General features: G+C 44.3%; 5 protein-coding genes and 2 long non-coding RNA genes across 9 annotated transcripts; 3 read left to right on the top strand and 4 right to left on the bottom strand.

The window, feature by feature from the left end:
* Positions 1-76: 76 nt before the first annotated feature.
* LOC135628286 (transcription factor ABORTED MICROSPORES-like) lies at positions 77-1,363 on the bottom strand (the record flags this gene model as incomplete). The annotated part of the gene is made up of 4 exons (XM_065134891.1): positions 77-367; positions 444-620; positions 699-971; positions 1,055-1,363. Coding segments are annotated over 4 exons (948 nt in total), but the record flags the coding sequence as incomplete, so codon positions are not given.
* A 2-nt stretch (positions 1,364-1,365) lies between these two features.
* On the bottom strand, positions 1,366-2,402 carry LOC135628270 (uncharacterized). Of its 2 annotated transcripts, XR_010492816.1 has the most exons (4): positions 2,350-2,402; positions 2,119-2,184; positions 1,847-2,044; positions 1,366-1,684 (listed from the first exon to the last, which is right to left on the bottom strand). It is a non-coding gene; the product is annotated as an uncharacterized LOC135628270 (long non-coding RNA). The 2 variants fall into 2 exon arrangements; XR_010492815.1 differs by having other exon boundaries at positions 1,366-2,044.
* Positions 2,403-2,839: 437 nt separating this feature from the next.
* On the bottom strand, positions 2,840-3,917 carry LOC135628269 (endochitinase-like). The gene is made up of 3 exons (XM_065134875.1): positions 3,738-3,917; positions 3,502-3,655; positions 2,840-3,428 (listed from the first exon to the last, which is right to left on the bottom strand). Exons 1-3 carry the CDS (start codon positions 3,883-3,885, stop codon positions 3,029-3,031), a joined length of 702 nt encoding a protein of 233 aa, XP_064990947.1. The 5' UTR covers positions 3,886-3,917; the 3' UTR covers positions 2,840-3,028.
* A 2,646-nt stretch (positions 3,918-6,563) lies between these two features.
* Positions 6,564-8,070, top strand: LOC135628268 (cytokinin riboside 5'-monophosphate phosphoribohydrolase LOG1-like). Of its 2 annotated transcripts, XM_065134873.1 has the most exons (7): positions 6,569-6,804; positions 6,893-6,990; positions 7,068-7,098; positions 7,179-7,278; positions 7,365-7,435; positions 7,504-7,647; positions 7,782-8,070. In XM_065134873.1, exons 1-7 carry the CDS (start codon positions 6,688-6,690, stop codon positions 7,878-7,880), a joined length of 660 nt encoding a protein of 219 aa, XP_064990945.1. In that variant the 5' UTR covers positions 6,569-6,687; the 3' UTR covers positions 7,881-8,070. The 2 variants fall into 2 exon arrangements, with proteins under 2 accessions (XP_064990944.1, XP_064990945.1); XM_065134872.1 differs by having other exon boundaries at positions 6,564-6,804; positions 7,179-7,435.
* A 4,101-nt stretch (positions 8,071-12,171) lies between these two features.
* On the bottom strand, positions 12,172-14,792 carry LOC135628882 (uncharacterized). The gene is made up of 2 exons (XR_010493062.1): positions 12,678-14,792; positions 12,172-12,581 (listed from the first exon to the last, which is right to left on the bottom strand). It is a non-coding gene; the product is annotated as an uncharacterized LOC135628882 (long non-coding RNA).
* Positions 14,793-21,851: 7,059 nt separating this feature from the next.
* Positions 21,852-23,007, top strand: LOC108953133 (uncharacterized). Its single transcript, XM_065135834.1, has one exon. It carries the CDS (start codon positions 22,054-22,056, stop codon positions 22,900-22,902), a length of 849 nt encoding a protein of 282 aa, XP_064991906.1. The 5' UTR covers positions 21,852-22,053; the 3' UTR covers positions 22,903-23,007.
* Positions 23,008-25,064: 2,057 nt separating this feature from the next.
* On the top strand, positions 25,065-25,910 carry LOC103980831 (uncharacterized). Its single transcript, XM_018827524.2, has one exon. The coding sequence runs from the start codon at positions 25,065-25,067 to the stop codon at positions 25,908-25,910; it is 846 nt and encodes a 281-aa protein (XP_018683069.2).
* The last annotated feature ends 248 nt before the right edge of the window (positions 25,911-26,158 follow it).

Raw genomic sequence — 26,158 nt, 5'->3', positions numbered from 1 at the left:
AAATAATGCTTCCTCTTTACTAATATTTTTTTGATAATTTCCCAAGAAAAGCTCTAAGTTTTTGGATTTATTTCACGCCCCCATTTCTATATTTCTCCTAGAGAATATAAGAGGACTAATAACACGGTAGATGAGCTCAAACTACAATCATTGTGAAGCACACCATTGTGTTGCCAAGCTATGCTTGGTGGTGAAGGTAATGAAGGTGATGGTCGAAGCCGAGCTCGTGGTGGCTGTGGCCGTGCTGGGGGTGCTGCTGCTGATACTCCACTGCTTGTGCAAGCCCTGACCACCCTTGCGGATCTCGCGTCACCTCCAGCAATGAGTCCCTCACTCGATCTGCTTCCACCACTTCATCATCTCTTCTCTGCATATGGATCGTCTATGGATTTAATTAAGCTCGATTTCCATGAGACTTTAGCCTGAGAGTTTGATCATATTACCTCAACTCTGAAGACGTTCAAGACTAGGCTCCCGTACGTGGTGACACTGACATTGGTTACTTCCAGTCCCAGGGAGCTCATCGCTTCCAGCAGCCTCGAAAACCCTCCTTGCTTGTGCTCGCACAGCACCTTCAGGAAGAACTCGTTCGCCTCCAGTTGCCTCACCTCCACCTGTGGCTGCTCATGTGCATCAAGATGCAGTAAGGAGGGCTTTCTAGTGTTGCAGCGGTAGAACATGTAAAGACGATCGATCACCTCCATCTGCTGACCCTTGTCGGATGATGGCTTGTTATCGTCGGCGGCGGCTGCCGTCCTGGGATTGTTCCCAGAATCGTCGTGATCCAGCCACCCATTTGGGATCGGGACATCCATTTGGCTGTTGCTGTTGCGGAGGTTGCTTCCGATCTGCTTGTCGTGGCCGTCGTCCTCCTGATTCGTCTCCTCCAGTTCGTCCTGCAGATCCTTCACTTGCTTCTGCAAATCCATCACGTACTCGATGGCGTCTCCTAGTATCGAAGCCCTGTCCATCTACCCATCGCCAACATTTCTGTCATTAGCATCGTTCGACGAAGTAAGGCTTATGATCCTTCGGCTAGAAGATGATTTGCAACCTTTGTGATCTTTGGAACCAATGCGCGCAGAGCATAGAGCCGATCGTTGAGCTTCTTCCTTCTCTTTCGCTCCGCGAAGAGGTTCTTCGAGCAGTGTTGCTTGCCCGACCTCCTCGCCGGCCGGTGCTCCTCGTCATCGTCGCTGCCTTCCGAGCCCGACTCGATTCGGGCATTGCCTTCCATCTTCAGGGACTCCTTACCGTGACCGGCGATCTCCCGAGTCACTGACGACTCCGCACCAAAATTGTGGCAGTGCAGATTGCTCGCGGTCGTCAGGAGCGACTGCTGATACGCCAATGCGTCTTCCGGGAAGCCATTAGCGACCATGGACTCCGACAGCGGAGGTGGAAGATTGCCGAGAAGGAAGAAGTTTCTGGTAGAGCCATCGTGCAGGACGTCGTCATCCTTCGTCCTGTCGAACAAGTTCAAGTGGGAGGCGTAGAGATCCCAGGGAAGAGCTTGAGCGCCCGTCGCCATAGCCTGCGGGGCAAGCCATGGCTGGGAATCATCACCACCAACAGCACCCGAGTCCATATTGTTATCAGCCATGGGTATGTCGATGGAGCGATCGTAGGAGTCCGAGGTGCACTGGGACATCATGAACTCTCGGGTGCGTTGGCCATCCGTCATCTGTGCAGAAGATTTGCCTCAGTGAGTGCGAGACATGCAAAGCATATTTAAATCTCTTTAGAACATAAGAGTGTTCTTTAAAGAATGAACAGAATTTGGTCATTCGGATGGTGTGTGAGCTCTCAACAGATTGATCGAGGAGGAAGTTAGGAAACACTTTACGTGCTCTGAAACGAACAGCTCAACACGCCCACCGGGCATGGGAACCAAGAAGACATTTGTTCTAGCTCTCGCTCTACTCTGCAAGTCTGATTACCACAGGCTAGGAGAAGCAAAGGGTAAAGGTAAATTGCATGGAAGAAGTGACCAAGAGAAATGAAACCTGCGGAGCAGTAACAGCAGTAAAGCCTCCTCCATTCACTGCACCAACAGTCAATTCCAATGTTAAGAACTTAGGACATAGGAGTGACAGATGATAGCTCAGCAGATCATACCCCAAGCTAGAAAGTCTCTTGGATTATTTGTTAGAGAGATATCCCATGCCAAAACATGTAATTTCTCTGCGTACAACTTCCAAAACCGGCTACAAACATAGGAGGATATGGCTGTCTGTCAGTGAGGGTAGAGAGAGAAAAAGAGCAAATATCAAAAGCAAAGTTGTAATTGTGGTAGCAGAATCCTTGTGAGAGAAGGGGGGGAAGATTTGTCAGGGGAATCTTACGCACCACTAGTGTAACTCTTCCCCCTTCTTTTTGACCTCTTTGACCGTCCTGAGAATATGTAAAGAGAAGGTAACAGAAAAGTAAGAGAACACGAAAGCAAGAAGAGAATCGTCTGAAAGCTATAGATAACTGCAGCATCCTTTGGAGGACAAGGAGGATACATATCATCTTATTCACCCTGCTTTCACTCTCTTTGCCGTCGCGAGCAGAGAATGGATTGCATTCCTTATAGAGGATGCCACTACTCTCCGTAAACTACTGCTCGGTTCCGTTGACCTGGTCAAGAAAATAAGCGTGGTTGACATACAAGCGAAACGATGAACTGTCGATAAAAGCAGAGTCGAAGTCAACGAGGAACCACGGTAGCACTTCACCACGAATCACCAAGTCTGTCATGCTGCATGTTCGGCCGGGCAAGCCATCGTATCGGACCTGCTCGGCAACCTGCCGTCTGGTTTTGGATGACGCCGCAATCGTCGAAGTCATCGTGCCACGACACACTAAATTTTGTCCCGCGGAAAACAAGATTATTATTACAGGATAGCGGGAATTAAGAACTCGAGAACATTGTCGAGTGACAACAGGCACAGGTAATTTATCCTGGGCTGCCACACATTGTGGCGATAAGAGAGGCGGCTGCTTTATTTAGTACATCCATCATGCTGCTGAAGCCGACACACATTTAGCCTTCTCGACTCTCGGATAAGGAGGCAAATCCAAAAGGCCTCTGACCGTAGCAGTCCAAGTTGTCTCCATAGCTCACTCCCAGGAGGTCACAGTACGTCTTGTAGAATCCGATCCGGTCCGCAACCCGGGCATCGGGCCCTATCCCGCACTCCAACCCTCCGTTAATGATGTTGGTGACGACACCGTATCCCGGCAACCTCCCTGCGGACTGATCGGCGGTCGACGGGGTCCACCGCCCGGTGATCACGTCGTGGCACGACGGCTTCGGCGACTGCGGCGTCATCCAGAACCACAAGGCCGTCTTGAACGAGACGACCGGGTCGGTGGCGACCAGGTCCGGGTTGTTGAGCAGGTCGACGCCGATGGCTTGCCCCGCCGGTCCGTAGTTGTAGTTGCTGAAGCGTGAGGTAGTTGTTTAGAGGAGATATCCACTGCATGCTTACAAGACGGAGGAGTGCATCAACTTACAAGGAGATCTGCATGGGTCCTCGGCCATAGTACTTCTTGCCGGGAGCGCATGGCCACTCCGGCCTCCATTGGCAGTGATCCGATGTGTCGGATTGTTCCGTGACATAATAGTAGCCCCAAGCATATGGACCGTCAGGTGCCGTTGCCCACCCACCTTTCCGACATCAACAGTTTGTTTACCTTATCATGCATGATTCAGCTAGCGAAGCTTAACATGTCAAAAGCTCCTTAATTACCAGTTGTTTCGTGGGAGGTTTGTGCTAAGAAGGCAGCGATTTCCCTCGCACGAGTGGTGGCATCACCGGTCGTCCCGAACCCGCTGAAGGAGTTCGCGGCGGCTATGAAAGCGTCGTACTTGTAAAAGGGGTTCCGATGCTTCAGCATTTGGTCGAAGAGGGAAGAGCTGATGATGGAGGCCACGTTATTGTGATGTATCTCATATATAATTAATCATTTTTTCTGGTATATATCGCCGGCTCAAATGTTAGATGTGTGCAATCCAAATCATGTGATGTATAAATCCAAATCATAAGATTTTGGGGGAGAGTCAAGTTGGCATCGACTCTTCTTAGGCACATGAACTGTTCGTCGAATGAGAGTATAAATACACGCATCAAAACATAAATCAAAGACAATTACGTGAAGATTAGTAGGGGGCTATATGTTATATTGTCATTTATGATCAAGTAATTACGAGAGATTATTCATGATATGATTGCGTCAATAATGGTTGACTGGGTCAATATCCAATGGCCGGTGACCACGACAATGTGACAGCCCCGATTCCCAGACCCAAGCCCACGCGCACCGTCATCTCACGTGCTAACTAGTCGGCTATGACGCCGAGGGAACCGGAATTTATTGCATGATGTTACCACTCATCCCGCCATGGAAAGAATAACAACAATGAGTGGAACGGACATCGAAGAAGATCCGCTGCAAAAGTGGTCTACTTCGGCGTCTGACAAAGAGGAGATCAGACGACTGAGTCGCGTTCTGCCGATGACGTTCTCTTTTACGTATTAATCCTTGCAATGTTCACGTATTCGATAAACTTAAAATGGAAAGAAGAAAGGAAAAGATCACAAACTTTAGAGGGTTGTAAATGCGATTTTGCAAACTGCCACGTGGGGGGACATCGTAACACGCTCTCCGTCCAAGACGACCGCTGGCGGCACCGTCCATGGGGGGGGGCCCACGCGGGGACCACGTCGCCAGTGGCGTTGATTCCGCCGTTTCTGTCCGTCGGCGGGATTTCCCTCGGAAAGGGAGGGCGTACTTGTGACGGCGTTTCGCCGCCGCTGTCTGATCCGGATTCAACGGCGCCTGATGGCAGGGATGGAGGATCTCCGCGTTTGGTTGGTAGCCCTACCTTTTTTGCGTGGGCCCCGGTGGTCCCGTGCTTTGCCAGGGAAGGCGATCAATGGGGTCACTTTATTGTTCTATTTGAATGCGGTCAAACTGGCTAATAAACAAATTCGAAAATCGTGCAGTAACTGATGAACGGTTTGATTCAAATAAAAGACGAATGAACGAATCTCCAAGACACCATGGTGGTCGCACGGAACTGGGAGCATGGTGGGCGGCGGGTCCGACAAGCGTCGAACCCTGATGCATCTTAATGATGAGAGCCACGTCAACGGCAGCGATCGCGGTATCAGAGGCCATCGAGTACTGAATGGAATCAGTGTACGGTGCAAAGGTTGCCACGCTTCCCGAACCGCTGGGGGCCCCACGTCGACCGGCGTACGGTCACCCCTTCCTCCACCGTGTTTAAATCCTGGTCACGCAATTGGCTCCCCCGCTGGGGCCCTCATACGCGTTCTTTATACAAACACGCGAAACACAGCATAAGAATATAAATAAAATATACGAACAAAATCCCTGTTATACGACTTATACCAATTGACATGTACGTTTATAATAGGTTCGAAGTCCCGCAGACATAATTATTTATTGCAGTTTTATAATGGCTAAATTGACTTGATGTGATCTTACACGCAACCGATTCGAGCCACAAGATGAAGTTGCTTCGGAAGGAGGGAATCCGTAGAAAACCAGTGAGTCGTGGTGATACACGTCGTTCATCGGTCAGCCTTTTAGTTTGTGGCATGCTCTGGTTTTGTTGATATGGCAGCCACTCATGTGAGGAGGAAGAACATTCAACGCTGAGGTAAATTTATATGCATTTATCATAGCTTTCAGCTATTTTACTCCACTGTGGTACTTTGGCTTTAATTCCCATGGTATGAAAGGTCTCCAAGAGTCTGTGTTGTTTTGTTGCAGAGATATGAAATGAGGTCAGAGATAACATGAGAACCCCCCATGCAGCCCTCCAGAGGGAGGAGATACAGAGGATGACAGAGATGGGGATGGAGAACAAAACTGAGAGTCCACTTTCCCTCTCACTGTCTCCTTCGCCAGCCCTGTGCGAGGATGTAGCAAATGAATGATTCTGCTTTATTGAATTGAACCTCCCCTGCCCTCCTCTTTCGGTAATCATCCAGCTGTTGTGTCCTGCATGCCTAGCTGACTTGCAGTCTACCATGTAGCTTCTGCTTCTGCCCAAAGAGTTAATGGAGAGACAGAGACGCGCGCACACACTGGTGCAACACATAAGACAAGTGCAGTGGGAGATGTAGGCGTGCAGAGGGAAGAGAACAGTTCGGATGTGCGAGTTTCCGAGGGAAGCGGACGGCCTACACGTGCGGATGACTACGGAGGCGTGATTGCCTTGTGCTTTTGTGCTGAGAATGTCTCTCTCTCTCTCTCTCTCTCTATAATGCACATATGTACACACATACACACAACATTCGAATCTTCTGTATTCTACTGTGTATTTGAGCTTGCCATACTGTTATCTTCAGTGTTCCGAGAAGTACGCAAGAGAAAGGAGCTGAGAACGACATATGAATTTACGTGGGCTGATGAAACACCTCACTTTCGTTCTTTCTCTCTCATTTTTTCTTCCCGTTTTGTCTTTGGTGTGCAGGGCAGTGGAAAGATCAAAAAGACAGGGTCAGGAAAGGCTTATATATACTGGTTCACATCTTATCAGAAGCTCTCTTTAAGGCAGGGGCCAGTGAAGGGATCTCGAGAAGAGAACTGCGGTTCCCAAGCCACAGCCAGGCAGAAAAGGAGGGGGTGGGGGATTCTCGAGTAAAAACCCTGTTGGCGTGGTGGGAGATGGCGGAGGTGAAGTTGGGGAATTCAAGGTTCAAGCGGGTGTGTGTCTTCTGTGGGAGCAGCACAGGGAAGAGGAACTGTTACCAAGATGCTGCCGTAGAGCTGGGAAAGGAGCTGGTAACCTTTTTATGGTGGTCTTTGTTCTCCCTACTTCCTCTGCGCTGCTGCGCGCAGCTGCTGAGGCCTTCTTTTCCTTCCTGCTCAGGTGGCGAGGAAGGTCGATCTGGTGTATGGAGGCGGCAGCGTCGGGCTGATGGGTCTGGTCTCCGAAGCTGTTCATCATGGTGGTGGCCACGTGATCGGGTTAGCACAGACAACACCGTCTCTCTCTCTTCTTTCAGATGCATCGTCTCTAACCTTTCCTCTTCTTTTTCTTGCAGGATCATCCCAAGAACTCTGATGGCCAAAGAGGTTGTCGTTCGCGTCATTAGATCCTTCTCGTTAATTTCCATGTCTGTATGAATCATTTCTTGCGTTTGTATGGCGATCAGATTACGGGGGAGACGCTTGGGGAGGTGAAGCCGGTGGCCAGCATGCACCAGCGCAAGGCCGAGATGGCCCGCCACTCTGACGCCTTCATCGCGCTGCCGGGTCCGACCCCCCTCCTCCATAAAACTACTCCTCTTTTCGTTACCCACCACCTCTCGATCTTATCTCCTGCTCTGAGTTCTCTTCAGGTGGGTACGGAACCCTGGAGGAGCTTCTGGAGGTCATCACCTGGGCGCAGCTCGGCATCCACAACAAGCCTGTAAGCATTCCCAACCCCCAATAGCTCCATGAGAGAGATGACGCTAACGCAGCAAGGTGTTTGTGAAGGTGGGCTTGCTCAACGTGGACGGCTACTACAACTCCCTGCTGGCCTTCATCGACAAGGCCGTGGAGGACGGCTTCATCCAGCCATATCAGCGCCACATCTTCGTCTCCGCCCCCACCGCCAATGACCTCGTCCAAAAGCTCGAGGTAATGACTTGGTTCTCCCCCACCCCTCTCTCTCTCTCTCTCTCTTCTCCCCTACCCTGTCTAATGTAGTATTCCCTCGTTTCCCTTTAGACTGTAAGCGAAAACACCACCCATTATTCAATGTCATACTGCAGGAATACGTGCCTGTGGAGGATGCTGTAGTCGCCAAACTGAGCTGGGAAATGGAGCAGGTCGGCCTAAAGTCCACCCTCCAAGCTGAGATCACTCGGTAGTAAGAAGCCATGCTGATCCCTGCTGTGGTTTGGTCCTTAGCTATTTTGTCCCCCCGACGGGGATGAGGAGAGCATGGGAATTGCATGTACTTATCCGCTGTATTCCCCGCCATGGGTCGATCCTTTTTTGTTTCTGCCTCCTCTTACAACTATAATCGTACGTACTGCTAGCCTACTGCTGCAAAACTCAGTGATGTCTTTGCTTGCTGTGCTCTCCCTCCTCTCTCTCTCTCTCTCCCTCTGTCGCTGAGCTCGTAATGATGGCCATGGGAGCAATCATGGCGAGGTAACGAACAAAGGGGTAGGGGTTTCTGCTCGTTGAATGGTCCTGGATCTGCGATGATCCAAAGAAAAGCTGGAGTCGGGTTGCTTTATGTGCACGCACTGTGCTGCGCCGTGTGGGACATGCAACGGGGACGACAAAGCCCCGGGCGAACCGCGTCTGAAAGCGGTGGATGACGGTGAGGTTGAAACGGAGTAGCCTTCCGCTGTGTCTCTTTGTCTGCACCACAGGATAAGCTCGAAGAGAAGAAGACTTCTTCCGTGTTCTTCCACAGCGGAAGGGCATGGATAGTACATGTGAGTGTGGCAAAGCGTGTTCTCAGGTGCCCACTTGGTGTACCAGTTGGATGTGTAGTAGCGTTCGATCCACGTGTGTTGGATTACTGGGTGACGTCTCGTGCCACTGTAGACGTCCAATGATAGGCATTTTAGGCCGTCTACGGTAGCCAGCTTGGTATTTTTATTTACTGTTTTAGGAATCCTCGTATCTACTAAAGAAAGAACACCTGATCCTATTGGATTCTGGAATCGGTGGTTTTGGTTCCGGAATCGATAATTGAGAATCCTTTTGGGGTCGATTTGGAATCGATTATATATATATATATATATATATATATATATATATATATATATATATATATATATATTAGAAATCAAGATTATTAGTTTAGCTCGGTTTTGATTCCAATTCAATTCAGTTTCAATACATAATAATAGTAGGAAGAAGAAGAAGAAAAAAATCTATTTATATAGTAATTTTAATATTTTAAATATAATTAAAGTTTATGATAGATTTGATCATGGATACTTGGATCTTACTGAACCAGACATAATGTGAATGTCATATAACTCACAAGCTGATTCATAGCCAATGATTGTTCGAGAATGTGACAAATTGCATGACAAATGATTATGTCGGTATGTGGATCAAAATGAGTTTTCTCCCTCCATTTCTTTTGGTAGTCGGAAGACTTTGGTTGAAAAGGATTCTCATTTTTTAGGGAGTGGAAGGAGAGTCGATAGTCACTCGAAGGTGATGATCTTGATAGAGAAAGAGCTAAACTAGTAAGGACCTAATCGTGTACTGTTTGTGGTTGCTTTGAACGATCGTAATGATCATTATTAGTTCAGTAGAGAGGCGATCCGGAGGTTGATCCAAACACAATGCTCTTTAAATTAATCGGTATATATGCTTAAGATTTCTTCTTATGCTCAATTTTTTTTCATATGATATTTAATAAATTTTATGATCTCATTATTTTATAGTAGAGGATAAATTTTTTCTGCACGTTGAAGGATTTTTTTACGTAAATCTTATCTCTCGATTTTGTTACTAATTCAATTAACCTGGACTGTAAAACTATTTATAATATGTTGAGAAAATCTCTACATTCTGTTGAGGAAAATTCTTCCTCTTAATCTGTATAAATAAGAGAGGGACATGTTAATATATTTAAATTTTTTTCACTTCTTCAATAAAGTTTCTTCAATAATTATTCTTATTTTTTATTATTTTCATCATGGTATCAGAACAATGAAAAAAGCGAAATGCCGCAGCAACGATCTGCTCTTGCTTTACTCACAAAAATTTTCGCTCGTGAACTATTCTTTGCATCGATTCAATATTAATATCGTTGACAGGAGCACCATCTTACGGGGGCATGATAGAAGATAAGATAGGAGAGTGACATATTAATATATTTAGATTTTTTTCACTTCTTCAATAAAATTTTCAATAATTATTTTTATCTTCTATTATTTTCATCAATTCTTGCATGTCAAGGAGCTCTCGAACCACGAAGTGCGAACTTCCTTAGTTTAATTTCACATCGGAATTCACGAATTGAATTGACCAATAAGCATCTAGAATTAACTTCTACAGTAGTCAGCAAGGTGGGACTATTCCTAGTCCTATTTTAATTTGCGTCCTTCACATCATTATTATTCACCTAACACCTTCCTCCTGTTTTATATTGTTCGATCCACATCACTTGTCTTCTACTTCTTCTTCTTCCCCTTCCTCCACTACGAGAGTGAATGAGATTTTTCAAGGGAAACTTGACATCACTTGATTCTTTCGATTGACTGTTCTTAATTTTATTTTAAGGAAAAGTGGACCAGTAAAGTGGTGGATTGAGACTTTACGTTGCAGAGACACAGACGTGACTTGTGTTGTTCGCAGGCACGTGAATAACATGCGTGTTGTGTGAATCATGGATTAGGTTGGCAATCAATTGACTTCAACTTTTTGTTTACTTGCATCTTATTTAATTCCATCTCTCAACGTTTCCAATTTCTTTGCTGACGTTTGATCTGATTCGTACTAAAAATCAACTTAATTAAATCCATTTATGTCTCAACAGGACATTTCTGATAGTTATATGTACCAATCTTGAGTTTGTTTATCACATTCCATGTCCTCTTTTTCCTTGATATTTTTCACACAAAAAATACTATGTAAATTAACTATTTTTTTAATTTAAAATTTAAATATATTTTAAATGATAGGATCTCACATCACGCAATCAAATCTTAATGACATGTTTTAGAACCGCAAAAATTATAAGCCTCCAGTGCTAGCTAACGATAGATGATGCTCCGTTCGACACTAGAGTCAATATTAGAATACGAAAGCTACTCTGAAAACACATTAATAACATAAATCAACAATGATGAGTAGGAACCTCATAATCATCATCTTAAAATATATAACAAAATCAATAATAAGATATGTACAATCATAAATTTCAATAACTAGTCTCGATAGCATGTTCAATCTCAAATCGTACTAAGATTTGGCATATGTCGGACTCTAGTTGAGCACTTTTCCAATAATGAATGAGGATGCTTTGTTCGTTAGATTCGATTTTTTTAAAACAGTAGATAGAGAGAAACTATATTACACTCCCAATCGTAGATACTGTAGTATGCCTCACCTGTCAATACATTCCTTCGAAAGGAACCATCTAGCAATCACGTTTGATAACTGGCCTTCTTGTCCATGGATAAGATCCACAACTATCGACATATCATATCAAATTCATATGCATACATTAATAATATAAGAAGTCATCTCTTAATCAAAACTTCAATTGACTTGCAACCATAGTTGATAACTTGATCTGGACTCAGATTCGACTAGGAGCTAATTGAATCAATCTAAAATTCTCATAGAACTAGTCTGGAATCTTCATATTTGATTAGATCTAATTTAGGTTAAAGAGGCTTGAACCGATCAAAATCGATAAAACCGGTTTGGTTCAGCCTCAGTAAGTGGTCACTTCGGCTCTCGCTGGGCTAAAACGGTGACCACCAGACGCTGTGGGCTGAATCCTGGCGTCAACCCTGGCCGAGCCTGCAAGGGGACGAAACCGGCGGATGTGAGCCGCACGTGCCGATCAGAAGAGGGCCTGTCTGCTGGGCTCCACGGGCGCTTAAGATGATGGGCCGTACCGGCCCGAACGGGGCCACACAGGACTGAGCCGACCCGCGCCGGCCTCTGAGCCAGAGGCTCCGAGATTGAGCCGGACGCGTCGGGCCAGGATGTGGGCCGAACCCAAGTCGCGCAGGTTGATTCCGGGTGGGTTTGCCTGATCAGACCGCGGTTTGGTTCGGTCCGGACCCGAACTCAAATTAATTTTTTTACGGAAACTTTTGTAATTCGAGAATAATGATTTCAATTATACAAAAATACCAGAATAACATGTAAAATTTTGGGGAAACAATAGTAGATGATCCAGTACTAAAATATAATCAATATGACTGAATAACTATTTTTTTATCAAATTAAAATATTAATAAACTACTATTCCAATTTAAAATTTTAATAAATAATGAATATTTCAGATACAATCATATGAATAAATTTTATGTGGTAAAGGCTACATATGATCTGAATCTTAATTTTGGTGAATTCAAGTTGGAGAATATATCAAGTCAAGTCCTCAAAGAATATACTTACGGGACTTATTTGTAATATGCGTCATCTGATCATTAATGAGTCGTGGGATTATACGTCGAATCCGGTAATCGTTAACTAAGTTAGTTTTCCCATCAATGTTGTATAGCAAACCTCATGGGTCCCATATAACACGTGGGAAAGCAAGGTGATGGATAGGTTAAAGTGGCGTGTGGGACAAGTGATATATTGATGGTCGGTGGCTGCCTCTCCCATATATATCAACGACTGCATAGGACTGTTACAGCAAGCAAGAAATATATCGACTAGCCTGAGAACGAGGCTTACCTTGAGAACAGGTGGGAAGATGGCATCGTTTCATGCAGATGTACCTCGAGATCCAGATTTAGCCGGTGAAGCTCGAATATTATAATGACAAGGAACCATTTATGATGAGGAGACAATCCTGCTTTGAGATCACTGCAAGAGGTGCATTCCCCAACTCATACATGCAGCTCATCCTGCAAACCATGACAGAGGCTGGTTAGAGAGACTTACAAGAGCGTTGGGCAGACAAGCAGGCACACAGCACCTGTGCATCATAAACAAGTACTCACTTAAAGCAGTTCATTATGTGTACACTGCACCTGTGCATCAGATTCTCCCTGTGGTTTTCGGTTGTACCCACCAATAATAATTATTGCCAATCTTGTCTTGCTTCTTTGCTGCCAACTGATGAAACAATGAGATGCTGGGTGATGGTACAAAATCACATTGCAAGCCAAGAACCACATTGGCATCACATGACAACTCAAGAAAGAGGGATTCTTGTTGTCCCCTTCGTCTGACCAACCTCTGGGTATCCATGCTGGTTTATAAGAAGAGGGAGTCTGAGGATGAATCCCCATCGGATACACATATTTCCTCTGATCATCTTCAGTAGTCACACAACTTGAGTGATCCCCCCTACTTTTGGCCAGGAGCAAATATGACATCCCAGCCTTGCAATCTCCGTTCCATTAGCATGCCTTCCAGACCTCACCCTGTGATATTTAGAGTTGAAGAAGATCTGTGCAAGCTTAGGACTTTTGTAGCAACATCTTCTCCTTCATCGCCACAGATGATCTCCGATGGGCTAAGAGAGCTTGCGGCTGTGTATGAATCTATCAAGGAGGTTCTTCGCTTGCCATGCAACCACTGTTCCTTGCAGAAGAAATGGCTGGAAGATGAATTGGATGGGTCCATCAGATTGCTGGACTTGTGCAGTGATTTGAAAGATGGCTTGGCTATGATCAAAGAGCACATCAAAGACCTTCGGCTGGCGCTCCGAAGAAGAGATGTTGCTGCAGCAGAAAGAACAGTGAATGCTTACCTTCGTTTTACTAAGAAGGCAGACAAGGATGTGAAGAACTGCTTCAGATCATTGAAGGTGGAGGGAAAATGTGCAGACAAGGACTGTGGAAAACCAATAGTGAGCAGGCTCTTGATGGAACTGAAGGCGATCACATTGTCTCTCATCCATCTAGTGCCGTCTTTCTTGTCATTGCAGGCAGGACGACCAAAGACAGGAAGGTGGTCGTTTGTCTCCAAGGCATTAAGCAAGAAGCAAGTGGCATGCGAGAGGGAGCATGAGGATGGAAATGGAATTGAAAGATCAGATTTGTTCTCACTGCATGCTTCGCTCGAGTACATATCCTGCAAAGATGTTGGTGACGGCAGGGTAGTAAAATTCCACGATCAATTGCAAATGCTAGAGGACAACACTAAAGATCTTGAGAGTGGAATAGAAAGTTTGTTCAAGCAGCTAATTCAGAGCAGAGTCCATCTTCTTAACATCCTAAGCTCATAAGTAGCTCATGAAACCTTGTATGCTATGATCAGCATCCAGATTTTAGGAGATCTGCTGATCAGTGTTAACAGTTTTGTACAGTAATCTGTATACTATTAAAATCCAATACAATCTTCTAGTTGTCTCAAGAATTCACTCAGATTTCTTATTCAAGTCAGTGCTTACACTGGAAATCCTCAAGGCATCGCATTTACTTCTCTATGACTGAAATTATAACTTCAAAAACTCTGATAAAAAACAGTCCAAACATCCCATTGCTTAAATTTTATGATTGCCACACATGTACTTAAAAGACACATACATGGATTCTTTTACTAATTTCTGGTTGTTGGTTATTGCCTTATTTTCTAGTTTGTAGTCACTAGGATACTTGATCAAGTGCCCTTGCTTTCTGGTTGTGGACTATTGCCCTTTGCAAGTGTGTCTTGTAATTAGTATACATGATTATTTTCCATTTAATCTTGACCTTGGCATCAAGATTCACCATACTGCAGAGTACCGCCCAGTATGGGCAGTATGTTCTGGTCCAACAAAGGATCAGTATAGACGGTACATACCAGTTTGTTGGTATGCTCCACCATATCGTGTGTCGGTACAATTTGGTAAATATCATACCGATGACCGATCGGTACATCAGTACGGACCGGTAAGGCATGAAGGTGTAGCCTAGAAAGCAGACATCAAACTCATGCAACTTAGATTAGTACAATAATCAATATCAAAACTACAACACTAACTCACAAACAATGGAATCTAACCTGTTTGAAGAAGGTGTTTAAGATCTAGACTACAATCATGTTTAAAATATAGGTGGTGAGGTGTATCATCACAAGCCTGACACGTGCATGTGGAACTAAGTAGTACTTAAAAAGGGAGAAATGAACATAACCTGTTCGAAGAAGAGGCTACAAGATCCAAATTGCAAGCTTCATGTACCATATTGGCTAGTTAAATTCCACTAGCCTCACATCTGCTTCATGAAACTGGGTCTTTAAGTTGGCGAAGTTCCAAGCTCTTTCACATCTTCACATCCTTCTTTTCTGTAGTCTTCAATTAATAATTTATTCCAAAGGCCTTCCAAGAACATACTGATATATATAGCTGGTCCTCCTGCAACACCAATCAGTGTTACCATGTTTGTACCTTCAGCAAGCCATCTATAGATCATCCTCTCATGCTAAATGTAGAGGAAGAGCTGCAGAAGATCAAGTCTGGAGGTTTGTACAAGTGCATCGAGGAGCTTCTTGGCTTGCATAGCAGTAAATACTCCAACATAGAACAAAATAAATGGGTGTAAGTGGACTTGGATGGGTCTGTCAGGCTGTAGGACTTGCTCGGCTCCATGATAAATTGCATGGTGACAATTAAGGAGAAGACCAGAGATCTTCAAATAGCCCTTAGAAGACCAGGGGTAACAGTTGCCCTACAGCAAGATGCACGCTCACATTGCTAAAAAATATTGAAGTAGATAGTTGACACATCTTATGTTGTACACATGACATGGGCAATGATCAATGGACATTGGTGATCAGGACTTCAAGTGATGCAAAAGTGAACGTCAATATTCTTCTTCTATCCATCTTTATCTTCTAGTCCACATGCCAAGGACGAAACGCATAGCTACCTGATGGTCTCTTATTGGCATTGCAAAAAGATAAAAAGAAAAAGCTTGTGAGTGAAAGCAGAAGAACATTGAAGGTAATGATGGGAGGATACATAAGGCACAATATCAGTTGCAGACATTACAGAACAGCATTGAGGTTAATGAAACAGGATTGAAATGCTTGTTTAGAACACTAATCCAAAATAGTCTCTATTCACAATATCCTACTGTTATAATAATCAGATCAGCTTTTCTGCAACGTGCTGTCACGGACAAACTTCTAAACAAGGTGTTTGATGTAATGCTTATGTATGTCCGCATCGTTTGGCATGTTCATGCCTTGTACAGAATGTAAAGGGGCGGTCGAAGGCTTAATAGTCCCATTTTAGTTGGGTTGGTGGCCTCTTTAGGCTTGTAAATAAAGGTTGTGTCATGTAGACACGTGCGAGAGCTTTTCGGTCTGTAATGGACCATTTTACCCCTTTGTTGTGCAACTATTCAGAGCTTGTAAAGTCTGTTTGTAATTTGCATTGTCTATGAAGTGTTTTTCGGACATGTTTGCTTGTGGATCCCGATTGAGGCGTTCTCTTTAACCCGTTCTCTCTTTTGTTGGTCCTAAGGGACAATGGGAGGCTTCGGGGAGGCTGACCTTTGCGGACGGACGCGCGAGGGTGCCGCACGCCTTAGGCAAAACCAGCTAAAGTCGTGACATTATGGTATCAGAGCGGGACAAGCACTCATAGAAACACTTGACATGCAAACGTGGGGGACCTAGCGGGGCTGCGTTGAGGGCAGTCAGCACACGCGCGACCGTTTGAGGGAAAACGGGCATGGAGATGTAGGGAAAAGAGTCGCTCAGAGGAGCGGGCATCTGACATTGGCATTCAGAGGAATGGCCAACCCTTCGCGCGAGAGGCACCACGAGAACAGGCAAGCTTGGAAGAATTCGGAGCGCACAAAGGTTGGGATGGCTGAGTTTGAGCTACGGCTCAACGTTGACAACTATACTTGATGTTGCTCTAGGCAAGCGAGGCGCTTGGCAAGAATGAGACCATCCAAGGTGGAATTAGTTGCTCAACGACCAAAAGAGTTATGCAAAGCTCACAGAGGTGAGGGGAATTGCTAACTCGAAGAATTTGGTACTCATGCATGGGCTTGTATGCGGACGATGGAATGTTCGTGGCCATCCCAAGGCGACCGAGACTCGGCGCCATGGAGCATTGAAACTTTCTCTTCGGCATGCGAAGGATACGTCCGGAGGAGGCTGAAGTGTGCAACGAGTTCAGCATGTTGCTAGACCTTGAGGGGTGCAGCGGTGGTTGTATTGACGTGGAGGCGCAATCTAGCAAGTGTGTCTGCAGGAGGCAGAACAATGCACAGTTTGTTCAGCAGATCGGAGTAGTCCAAGGGGATGGTGGTCTCCGAAACAAAGAGAGATATTGCTCCAACGGGATAGTTATCCAGGAGGGATAAGTCTCGGCACTCCAAAGGGAGAATCATGTGAGACGGACTTCACATGTTGAGGAGGAGTACCTCACGAACAACAACTCCACGAAGCTCAATGGACCGAGCAAGCAGCGAGGAGTTGCCGCATGATCTCGCTCGAGAGAATGCATTGGTGGATGCATTGCGAGATCAAGTGGGGGAGCGACCTGAAGCAACTTAAATGAAGGCACACTTAGAGTCGATATGGAGATCGGACTCAAGGGAGGGTTGACCCGTGGAATGGTGGGTGCGAGGGCCACCATCGACTCAATGCAAAAACGAGGAGCGGAGCAACTTGGGTGTAACTTGGCGAAGTACTCAAGCCGCATGAAGGGAGCCAGCATAGAAGTTGGAACGTGGAGCAGAGGCACAGTGCTTTCCTTAGACAGAGGTCAAGGACATGAACTCTTGCAGAGGCAATAGTAGGATCATGTTGTTCCATGGGTCCTTCATTCTGACGGAGCGGACTCATCTTGCATGGTGCCAAAGATGAAGGGAGCTTCGGGGCACATGCACCTTATCTCGGAAAAGCATTTGATGGAGGAACTAAGGCGACTCAATTTGCGGAGGCGAAGTTGGGTTCAGAAGGCCTTAGCACGGGGCAAGAGGACGCAGAGGCGGGTACTCTTGAAGAATATGCCATAGTGTTGCCATTCGAGTTGCTATGAAGGAAGCGGTGCGCAGCGGAGATTGTGCTGGTAGGGGCAGAGGCCCAGGATCCAAACAATGGTGCACAAGTTATAGTGAAGCCGGAGGACTTCGGGAGCTACTAGGCGACGGACTGTCCTAGAGCGGTGCTTCATCTAGGTGTGACCCAGGAGTGGGTGGATGAAGGTCGATTGCCAAAGGAGCGAACAAAATCGAAGGTGGAGGAGACCCTGCGATGTATTGGCAGAGGCCACACATGGAGGGTATACAATTCGAGTTTATTCCACAAGGATCAGAATGCAATGGAGATGTCACCAGGAGGTGACATGGTGCAGCGGATCGTGGTGGAACAGTTCGTGGCAATGCGATACACACAACCTAGTCCCGTGAGGGATGAGATCATATGGAGGTATGATCGGGAGCTACTGGGAGCTCCACTTTGGTGAACAACACGACGGCAAGAAGGGCTATGGATTCAAGGAGTGAAGGCCATGGTACCGCAGAGGCGGGTCTTCCGTGCGTGCATCGAATTTTGCATCGGACGAAAACCTTGGTCATCAGCATATGGGGGCTGTGTTCCACTAAGAGAAAAGTTCGAAGGCAAGTACCAGTGAGTTCCATGGGAGGGACTTGATTATGCAGAGGTATGATCGAAGCAGCTGGAGAGTTGGACTGCTCCAGAGCTCATATTCGCTTAAGGGAGCCCGACAAGTCAGAGGACACGGTCGAGTAAGCGAACGTTGCTACCAAGGAAGCTAAGGAGAACAGAATCGGTGCAAACCCTATAATGTGATGGCAGAGGCCATGCATGGGAGTTGCAGTCTGTCTTTCCATCGACCAAACAGACTGCTTGGAGAACACAGAGGTGTTGAAGCAGGAGGTCGAAAGGGGCGAGGAAGCGACGACGAGTCCAGAGGGACTTAGCTACCCAAAATCAAGCATCAGTTAGAATGGAGGTGGACTCAGAGGAGTGCCACGGAGACATATCTACTGATCGTGAAGAAAAGGGATGCAGATGCGAGGCGACGGATGGTAGGGCCATGGGCATGGCAGCGCCATGGTACCGCAGAGGCGGGACTTCCGTCAAAGTCATTGATCCCTTGCTCTCACGGAGGGAGAGCACTTGGTCGTGAAAGGGGCCGAGGAGGTGGAGCATGCAGAGGCAATCTCCAAGTACCGAGACAAGGCTAAAGGGCAGAGGCCAAGAAACTTCGTAAGACCGGTGTCAACAAGTTTCTCATCAAGATAGCCGTAAGTGAAGGACTTCGGGTCATGCAAGAGTGCACGACCAAGGAACGAAGCAGGCAGTACGCGGTGCTGTACCTTTGCTACTCAGTGGAGTAGGCGACAGGGTTGATGGAGAAGACGGTACAATCCCAGAGGCGACATTATCTATCAGAGAATTACTCCAAGTTGGGGTGAAAACTTCCTGCATTCCAGAAGTTCAATGGCATTGAGAAGGTGAATCACAGTAACTAACTCAACGCAAGGAGTGCAAACACTTCAAGTGCTTCAGAAGTGTGAGCAAAGAGCAGGCGAAGGCCAGTAACCAGCTCGATGCATGAAGTACAACCTCGAGGAGGCGGGCGAAGTCAAGTAACCTTTGCCTTCTCAACTCTTAAGAGAATGGGCGAAACCGAGTACCCCAGTTCTCTTATCTATACAGCAGAGGAGCTCTGCACAAGTTCAAAGACCCTTCGAAGATAATGGAAGACAATAGTTGTCAAATCCTCACCAACGGTGATCAGTGCTACTGAGAGTAGATTGTCCGCTTCATTTCCCAACGAAATGCCAATCGAAAGCGGAAGTGATGCGAACCTACTTGGATGTGACAACTAACTGAAAGAAGAGTCAATGAGCAGATGTTGTGGAGGAAGGACCCAAAACTTCAGAAGTTTGCGAGGCGATGCTCGTTAAAGCTCCAACAAGCATCCACCCAGTTCAAGCAGCATGTGGAAATTTTGAGAAACTAGCGCAGTAAGAATGGTCTTTTCCTTCATTTGGTGGATCCGCAGGAATCAACGAGGATCAACACAACTCAGCCAACCCCACACCAGAGTCAGAGTCATTGGCGAGTTGAAGCAGCATGGCGGATCAAAGGTTCGACTACTCAAAAACAGCAGCGGAGAGCAGTTGGGAGCCAGGAGGCGCATTGCAGCTGGAGCAGAAGATTGAAGACTCAGCAAAGGCGAAGAGTTGCAGTGTTCACAAAGGCTTCGACGAGGACGTCGAAGGGATAAGTGGGGGAGAATGTCACGGACAAACTTCTAAACAAGGTGTTTGATGTAATGCTTATGTATGTCCGTGTCGTTTGGCATGTTCATGCCTTGTACAGAATGTAAAGGGGCGGCCGAAGGCTTAATAGTCCCATTTTAGTTGGGTTGGTGGCCTCTTTAGGCTTGTAAATAAAGGTTGTGTCATGTAGACACGTGCGAGAGCTTTTCGGTCTGTAATGGACCATTTTACCCCTTTGTTGTGCAACTATTCAGAGCTTGTAAAGTCTGTTTGTAATTTGCATTGTCTATGAAGTGTTTTTCGAACATGTTTGCTTGTGGATCCCGATTGAGGCGTTCTCTTTAACTCGTTCTCTCTTTTGTTGGTCCTAAGGGACAATGGGAGGCTTCGGGGAGGCTAACCTTTGCGGACGGACGCGCGAGGGTGCCGCACGCCTTAGGCAAAACCAGCTAAGATCGTGACAGTGCGTCATTAGCAACTGTAGTTAGTATACATGATTGCCAGTGTCTTGTACTTAGTATACAGGATTGTTCATGGATTTATTCTTGACCTTTAAAATGTGACCTAACAAGCAGACAAATGACAACAGTGCATCTTACATTATTACAATCCACATCATGGCTAGAAAGCAAAACAATAGACTTAAGAATCCAATGTGTTTAAAGTGTTAAAACTCAAATGAAAAACATGTATATAATAAAGATTATGAGGTGTTCCATCACAAGCCACCACATGCATGTGGAGATGGAATAACTTTAAAAAGGAGAAATAAGTCAGACCTGTTTAGAGAAGTGGATACAAGGTCTAAAAGCAGGGAGAAATCAAGGGTCATTCAAATATAGCCATCCTGTTTGCTCTAGTCCACAGCTGATGGTACTTGCTGAAGCCTTTTGGAGATCTCATTGTACAGCAAGGAACTTCTTTTGCTAGCATTGCAGCAATCAGATCTTCTTGAAGCCACAACAAAAGAAATCAGTGGAAGTGGAGTTGGACGTCTGTCAGGCTGTTGGACTTGCTTGGCACCATGACAGAGAGCATGATAAAGGAGCAGATAAGAGACCCCAAAATGACCATTAGAAGATGAGGTGAAATAGCTGCTCAAAGCAAGAAGGTGCATGCTTACATTCATTCTGACAAGAAGGCAGATAATGACCAGAACCAACGGCTGATAATAATTATGAATACACAATTTTCAAGACTGATGCAAGAGAAGGTTCATGACTCAAAAACAGGATGAAAAAAATTGACAGAAACCTTTTTTTTTCTAGATTACCCACAAAAAGGGTGCATGATCAGGTGAACTCATGTTAGATCACAGGCAGGCTTACGACATTTCATACATTTTAAATAAAAGCACACTCAAAAGCCTGTCTGACATCCCGAGATGTATGATTCATAAAAGCAGCAACCGACTGGCTTAGATATATCATTACAAGATCCATCATGAAAAGCACTGACACAGATGTACAGGTTTGATTAGCCGACTCTTATCGTCATTATTACTCTTCAGTGTACGTGTTATCTGACTATGTTGGAGAGACAGGCCAGCATATAACACTCATAATAATTATAAAATTGCTAAATTATTTGAGCCTAACAATTATAAGATTGCTAATGACGTACTTTGCAAACTACATGTGGTATTTGCTGCTATCTATTGTTTTTTCCACTCTTTTTTATATTTCCTGTCTGGTTGCTGGTTATTGCATTATTTGTCAATATGCCAAGTGACCAGTATAGAATATTTAATAATGGATTTAGTACTGACCTTATCTTCAAGGTGTAAGCAAACAAGCAGACAGATGACTCACGCATCTCAGGGTAGTCCAATACCCAAAGTTTATCATTACAAAACTAACGTAGTTTGGAATGAGCTACAAATTCAAACACCAAGCACAGTTAATCACAAGCAAACACATGCATGTTGAGCTGGAAACAGTTAAAAAAAAGAGAAATATGTCAGACCTGTCTGGACAAGAGGATAGCAGATCCAAATGCCAAGCTTCACATATCATGTTGACCTGAGCTGGGGAGATTCTATTTGCCTCCATCTGCTGTATGAAATTGGGTCTATAAGTAGAGAGAGTTCAAGAATCAGTCACATCTTCCCATCCGGTTTGTGCCACTCTGCTGATAATACATACTGAAGGCCATCCAAGATCACATTGTAAAGATGGTTGATTCTCTGGCGACACCGATCCAGCCTTTCCATGCCCGATCCACCAGCATGCCTTCTAGAGATCATCCCTACATGCTCAGAGTGGCAGAAGAACTGCAGAAAGTCAAGTCTTCTGTAGTTCAATCCTCTTCAACTGCCTATGTGATATGTGAGGGATTGAGAGGAATTCAAGGTCTGTACAGGTGCATTGAAGAGCTTCTTTGCTTGCCGAGCAGCAACCAGATCTTCTCGAATCCACAACAAAGGAAATGGGTGGAAGTGGAGTTGGATGTATCTGTTAGGCTGTTGGATTTGCTTGGCACCTTGAGAGATAGCACAAACTCTATAAAGGAGCAGATTAGAGACCTTGAAATGACCCTCAGAAGACAAGGAGAAACAGTTGCCCACAGCAAGATGCAAGCTTATATTCGTCCTGAAAAGAAGGCAGAGAAAGATGTTAAGAATTGCTTCAGATTCCTGAAGCAGATGGATGACAAATATGCCTTATGTTTTACGGATGATAAGGAATCTGATTCATGGATGCTGGTCAGAACTCTGAAGGAAGCAAGAGAAATCACCATCTCTCTTCTTCAGTCCATATTTAACTTCTTGTCCATGCCAAGGCCGAAAACCAAAACTAGCAGATGGTCTCTTATCTCAAAGACATTGCACAAGAGGAAAGTGGCCTGCGAGGGTGAGCATGCAGATATTGAAGCTAATGATGGGAGGGTACAGAAGGCAAAGGCACGAGATCAGTTGCAAACGGTACAGAACAGCTTTGATGGTATTGAAGCAGGACTAGAATGCTTGTTTAGAAGCCTAGTCCGAAATAGAGTCTCTCTCCTTAACATCATAAGCTTGTAATGAATTCATCAGCCTTCTCGCCATATGCCCTCATTAGCATCCACATTTTAAAGGAATTGCTAATGCATTCATATTGTATCATTTTTGTGAAATAGTTATAACACTACACTGTTTTCTAAAGCATGGTCCACAATAATTTTGCTTTCTATTCTTATCAGAGTTTCCTTTATTTTGTTTAATTATTTTACAAGCCAGTAAAGCTAGTGCATAAATAAGAAAACTGTCGATAGTTTAACAGTTTCATTAGTAGGGGAAAAAAAAAAACAAACATATGAGAAGCTTGGTAAGAATCTCTCTGCGCATATGAGCCTATTGTAAAATCTTTTTCAATGTGACACCTGTCGTAATTTGTAAAATTATCTAAATTCCACAAGTTTGGCATTCACAAAGGTGGGTAATATTGTAAACTGAAAATGAAATTTAGTACTCATTACATTCTCATAATGTCTTCGAAGCAAAAACACATGGTTAAATAAACCATTTTTTTCATAATTCTTTTCAGTATCAATTAGAAAGAATGATTTCCAATTATGAATAAATATTAATCTGTTTAGATAATTAGTGTGAAAAATCTTCAAAGCTAAATCCAAAACCATTGACAAATTTTATGTTAAAAAAGTATTCTACAAACATTGATCAACATACTATTCAGACAATCATTATCACATTGCAATATGGCTGAATGCATGAGGCTCTTGTTTACATGGTGTGTGGAACTGATAGATGTACGCAGTCTTATTCCTACAAGTAGCAAGATTATTTCACCTTATTCCTATAAGCTGCACATGAATCTCTTGTTAATGGGGATCCCAAGTGAATCAATGTACATAGCCTATTTCCTACAAACAGCAAGGCTATTTTGCCTTTATTTTATATGTAATAAGAATATTTTCATGACTCAAATCCTCATAACTCAGACTACGTAGGAGTAATCTTAATGTTGTACCAAAGCTCACCCTAATTTTAACATAGTAAATAATTTATACAGATATTCGTTGTATTAAATCTTGTCATCAAAAACTAGATTATTCTCCTTTCATTGCACTAAAATAAACATGGTCACCTTTGGAAGAATGTGATCAGAACTGCATAACGTGAATTAGTTAATCTAGAAAGGAATTACCAAAAAATGTTGTTTCCCATATGTAACCCATACAAGAATACATCTTGTTTTCTTACTTCTCATTTGTTAAACAATGTGATAACACAGCCACCATCATAAGCTTGTTTCATCTAGTTGTTGGTTATTGAGTACAACAATATTTCATGCAAAAGGGTGGATAATCATTCAAACTCATTTTAGATCACAGGCGGACTTATGGCATTTTATACATTTTAAATAAAAGCATACCTAAAAGCCTGTCTCAGATCCCAAGATGTATGATTTCTATAAGCAGAAACTAACTTGCTTATATATGCCATTCATTACAAGATCCATTACGAAAGGCAATGACGCACACGTACAGGTTTAGCTTAGCTGACTATCATTGTCATTATAACTCATTTTCAGTGTACCTGTTGCCAGATTGTGTTGGAGAGACAAGCCAGCATATAGCACTCATGTAATAATTATAACGCTGCTAAATCGAATCAGCCTAATAATAATTCTAACTCCATTTGATATCTCCTGTTATCTATTGTTTTTTGTACCCATGTATTGTGTTCCTGTCTGGTTGCTGGCTATTGCATTATTTGCCAATGTGTATAGCGACCAATATAGAATATTTAATAATGGATCTTATCTTCAAGTTGTGAGCTAACAAGCAGACATGACACTTGTGCATCTCAGGGTAGTTCAATACCTTTACCCAAAGTTCATCATTACAAAACTAACGTAGTTTGGAAATGAGCTATAGATCAAAACTACAAGCATGTGTATAATAAAGATTATGAGGTGTTCTATCACAAACAAACACATGCATGTGGAGCTGGGAAAACAGTTAAAGAAAAAGAGAAAGTCAGACCTGTTTGGACAAGAGGATACCGGATCCAAATACCAAGCTTCACATATCATGTTCAGCTGAGCTGGTAAAATTCTATTTGCCCCCATCTGCAATATGCAATTGGGTCTATAAGTAGGGAGAGTTCAAGGGTCAGTCACATCTTCCCATCCTGTTTGCAACAGTCAGAAGCCGAAGGCTTTCCAAGATTGCATTGTAAACATGGTTGACACTCCTACGAAAACAATCCAGCCTTTCCATGCCCGATCCACCAGCATGCCTTCTGGAGACCATCCCTTCATGCTCAAAGTGGAAGAAGAGTTGCAGAAAGTCAAGTCTTCTGTAGTTCAATCCTCTTCAACGGCCCATATGATATGCGAGGGATTGAGAGGGATCCAAGGTCTGTACAGGTGCATTGAAGAGCTTCTTTGCTTGCCTAGCAGCAACCAGATCTTTGTGAATCCACAACAAAACAAATGGGTGGAAGTGGAGTTGGAAATGTCTGTCAGGCTGTTGGACTTGCTTGGCAAATTGAGAGATAACATGATCTTGATAAAGGAGCAGATTCGAGACCTCGAAATGACCCTTAGAAGACGAGGAGAAGTAGTTGCCCAAAGCAAGATGCAAGCTTATCTTCATCCTGACAAGAAGGCAGAGAAAGATGTCAAGAATTGCTTCAGATTCCTGAAGCAGATGGATGACAAATATGCCTTATGTTGTACTGATGATAAGGAATCTAATTCATGGACAGTGGTCAGAACTTTGAAAGCAGCAAGAGAAATCACCGTCTCTCTTCTTCAGTCCATTCTTAAGTTTTTGTGCATGCCAAGGCCAAAAACCAAAACTAGCAGATGGTCTCTTATCTCAAAGGCATTGCACAAAAGGAAAGTGGCCTGTGAGGGGGAGCACGAGGATATTGAAGCTAATGATGATGGGAGGGTACCGAAGGCACGAGATCAGTTGCAAATATTACAGAAAAGCATTGATGAAATTGAAGCAGGACTAGAATGCTTGTTTAGAAGCCTAGTCCAAAATAGAGTCTCTCTCCTTAACATCCTAAGCTTGTAATAAACTCATCAGCCTTCTTGCCCATACGCCCTCATTAGCATCCGCATTTTAAAGGGACTGCTAATGCGTGTATGTTGTCTCATTTTTGTCACACTATACTGTTCACCGTAAAGTGGTCCACAATGATTTTGCATTCTATTTTTAGCAATGTTGCTTTTTTTAAAAATTATTTTAGAAAATGAAAAAGCTAATGCATTGATTAGAAAACAGTAGATTGTTTAAATATTTCATCAATAATGTCAGATAAA

This window comes from Musa acuminata, chromosome BXJ3-1 (genome assembly GCF_036884655.1).
Source record: "Musa acuminata AAA Group cultivar baxijiao chromosome BXJ3-1, Cavendish_Baxijiao_AAA, whole genome shotgun sequence".
In the NCBI taxonomy this organism is placed as follows: domain Eukaryota; kingdom Viridiplantae; phylum Streptophyta; class Magnoliopsida; order Zingiberales; family Musaceae; genus Musa; species Musa acuminata.
The sequence above is the reverse complement of the archived record's forward strand: the minus strand, read 5'-3'. Positions and strand labels throughout refer to the sequence as shown.

Excerpts from the sequence above, each read along its gene's own strand:
- LOC135628269 (XM_065134875.1), bottom strand. The coding sequence starts at position 3,885 with ATGCTGAAGCATCGGAACCCCTTTTACAAGTACGACGCTTTCATAGCC. Across the intron at positions 3,656-3,737 it reads AACCTCCCACGAAACAACTG|GTGGGTGGGCAACGGCACCT; the intron begins GTAATTAAGGAG and ends GATGTCGGAAAG. Across the intron at positions 3,429-3,501 it reads GGACCCATGCAGATCTCCTT|CAACTACAACTACGGACCGG; the intron begins GTAAGTTGATGC and ends CTCACGCTTCAG.
- LOC135628268 (XM_065134872.1), top strand. The coding sequence starts at position 6,688 with ATGGCGGAGGTGAAGTTGGGGAATTCAAGGTTCAAGCGGGTGTGTGTC. Across the intron at positions 6,805-6,892 it reads TAGAGCTGGGAAAGGAGCTG|GTGGCGAGGAAGGTCGATCT; the intron begins GTAACCTTTTTA and ends CTTCCTGCTCAG. Across the intron at positions 7,436-7,503 it reads TCGGCATCCACAACAAGCCT|GTGGGCTTGCTCAACGTGGA; the intron begins GTAAGCATTCCC and ends GTGTTTGTGAAG.
- LOC108953133 (XM_065135834.1), top strand. The coding sequence starts at position 22,054 with ATGGTTGATTCTCTGGCGACACCGATCCAGCCTTTCCATGCCCGATCC.
- LOC103980831 (XM_018827524.2), top strand. The coding sequence starts at position 25,065 with ATGGTTGACACTCCTACGAAAACAATCCAGCCTTTCCATGCCCGATCC.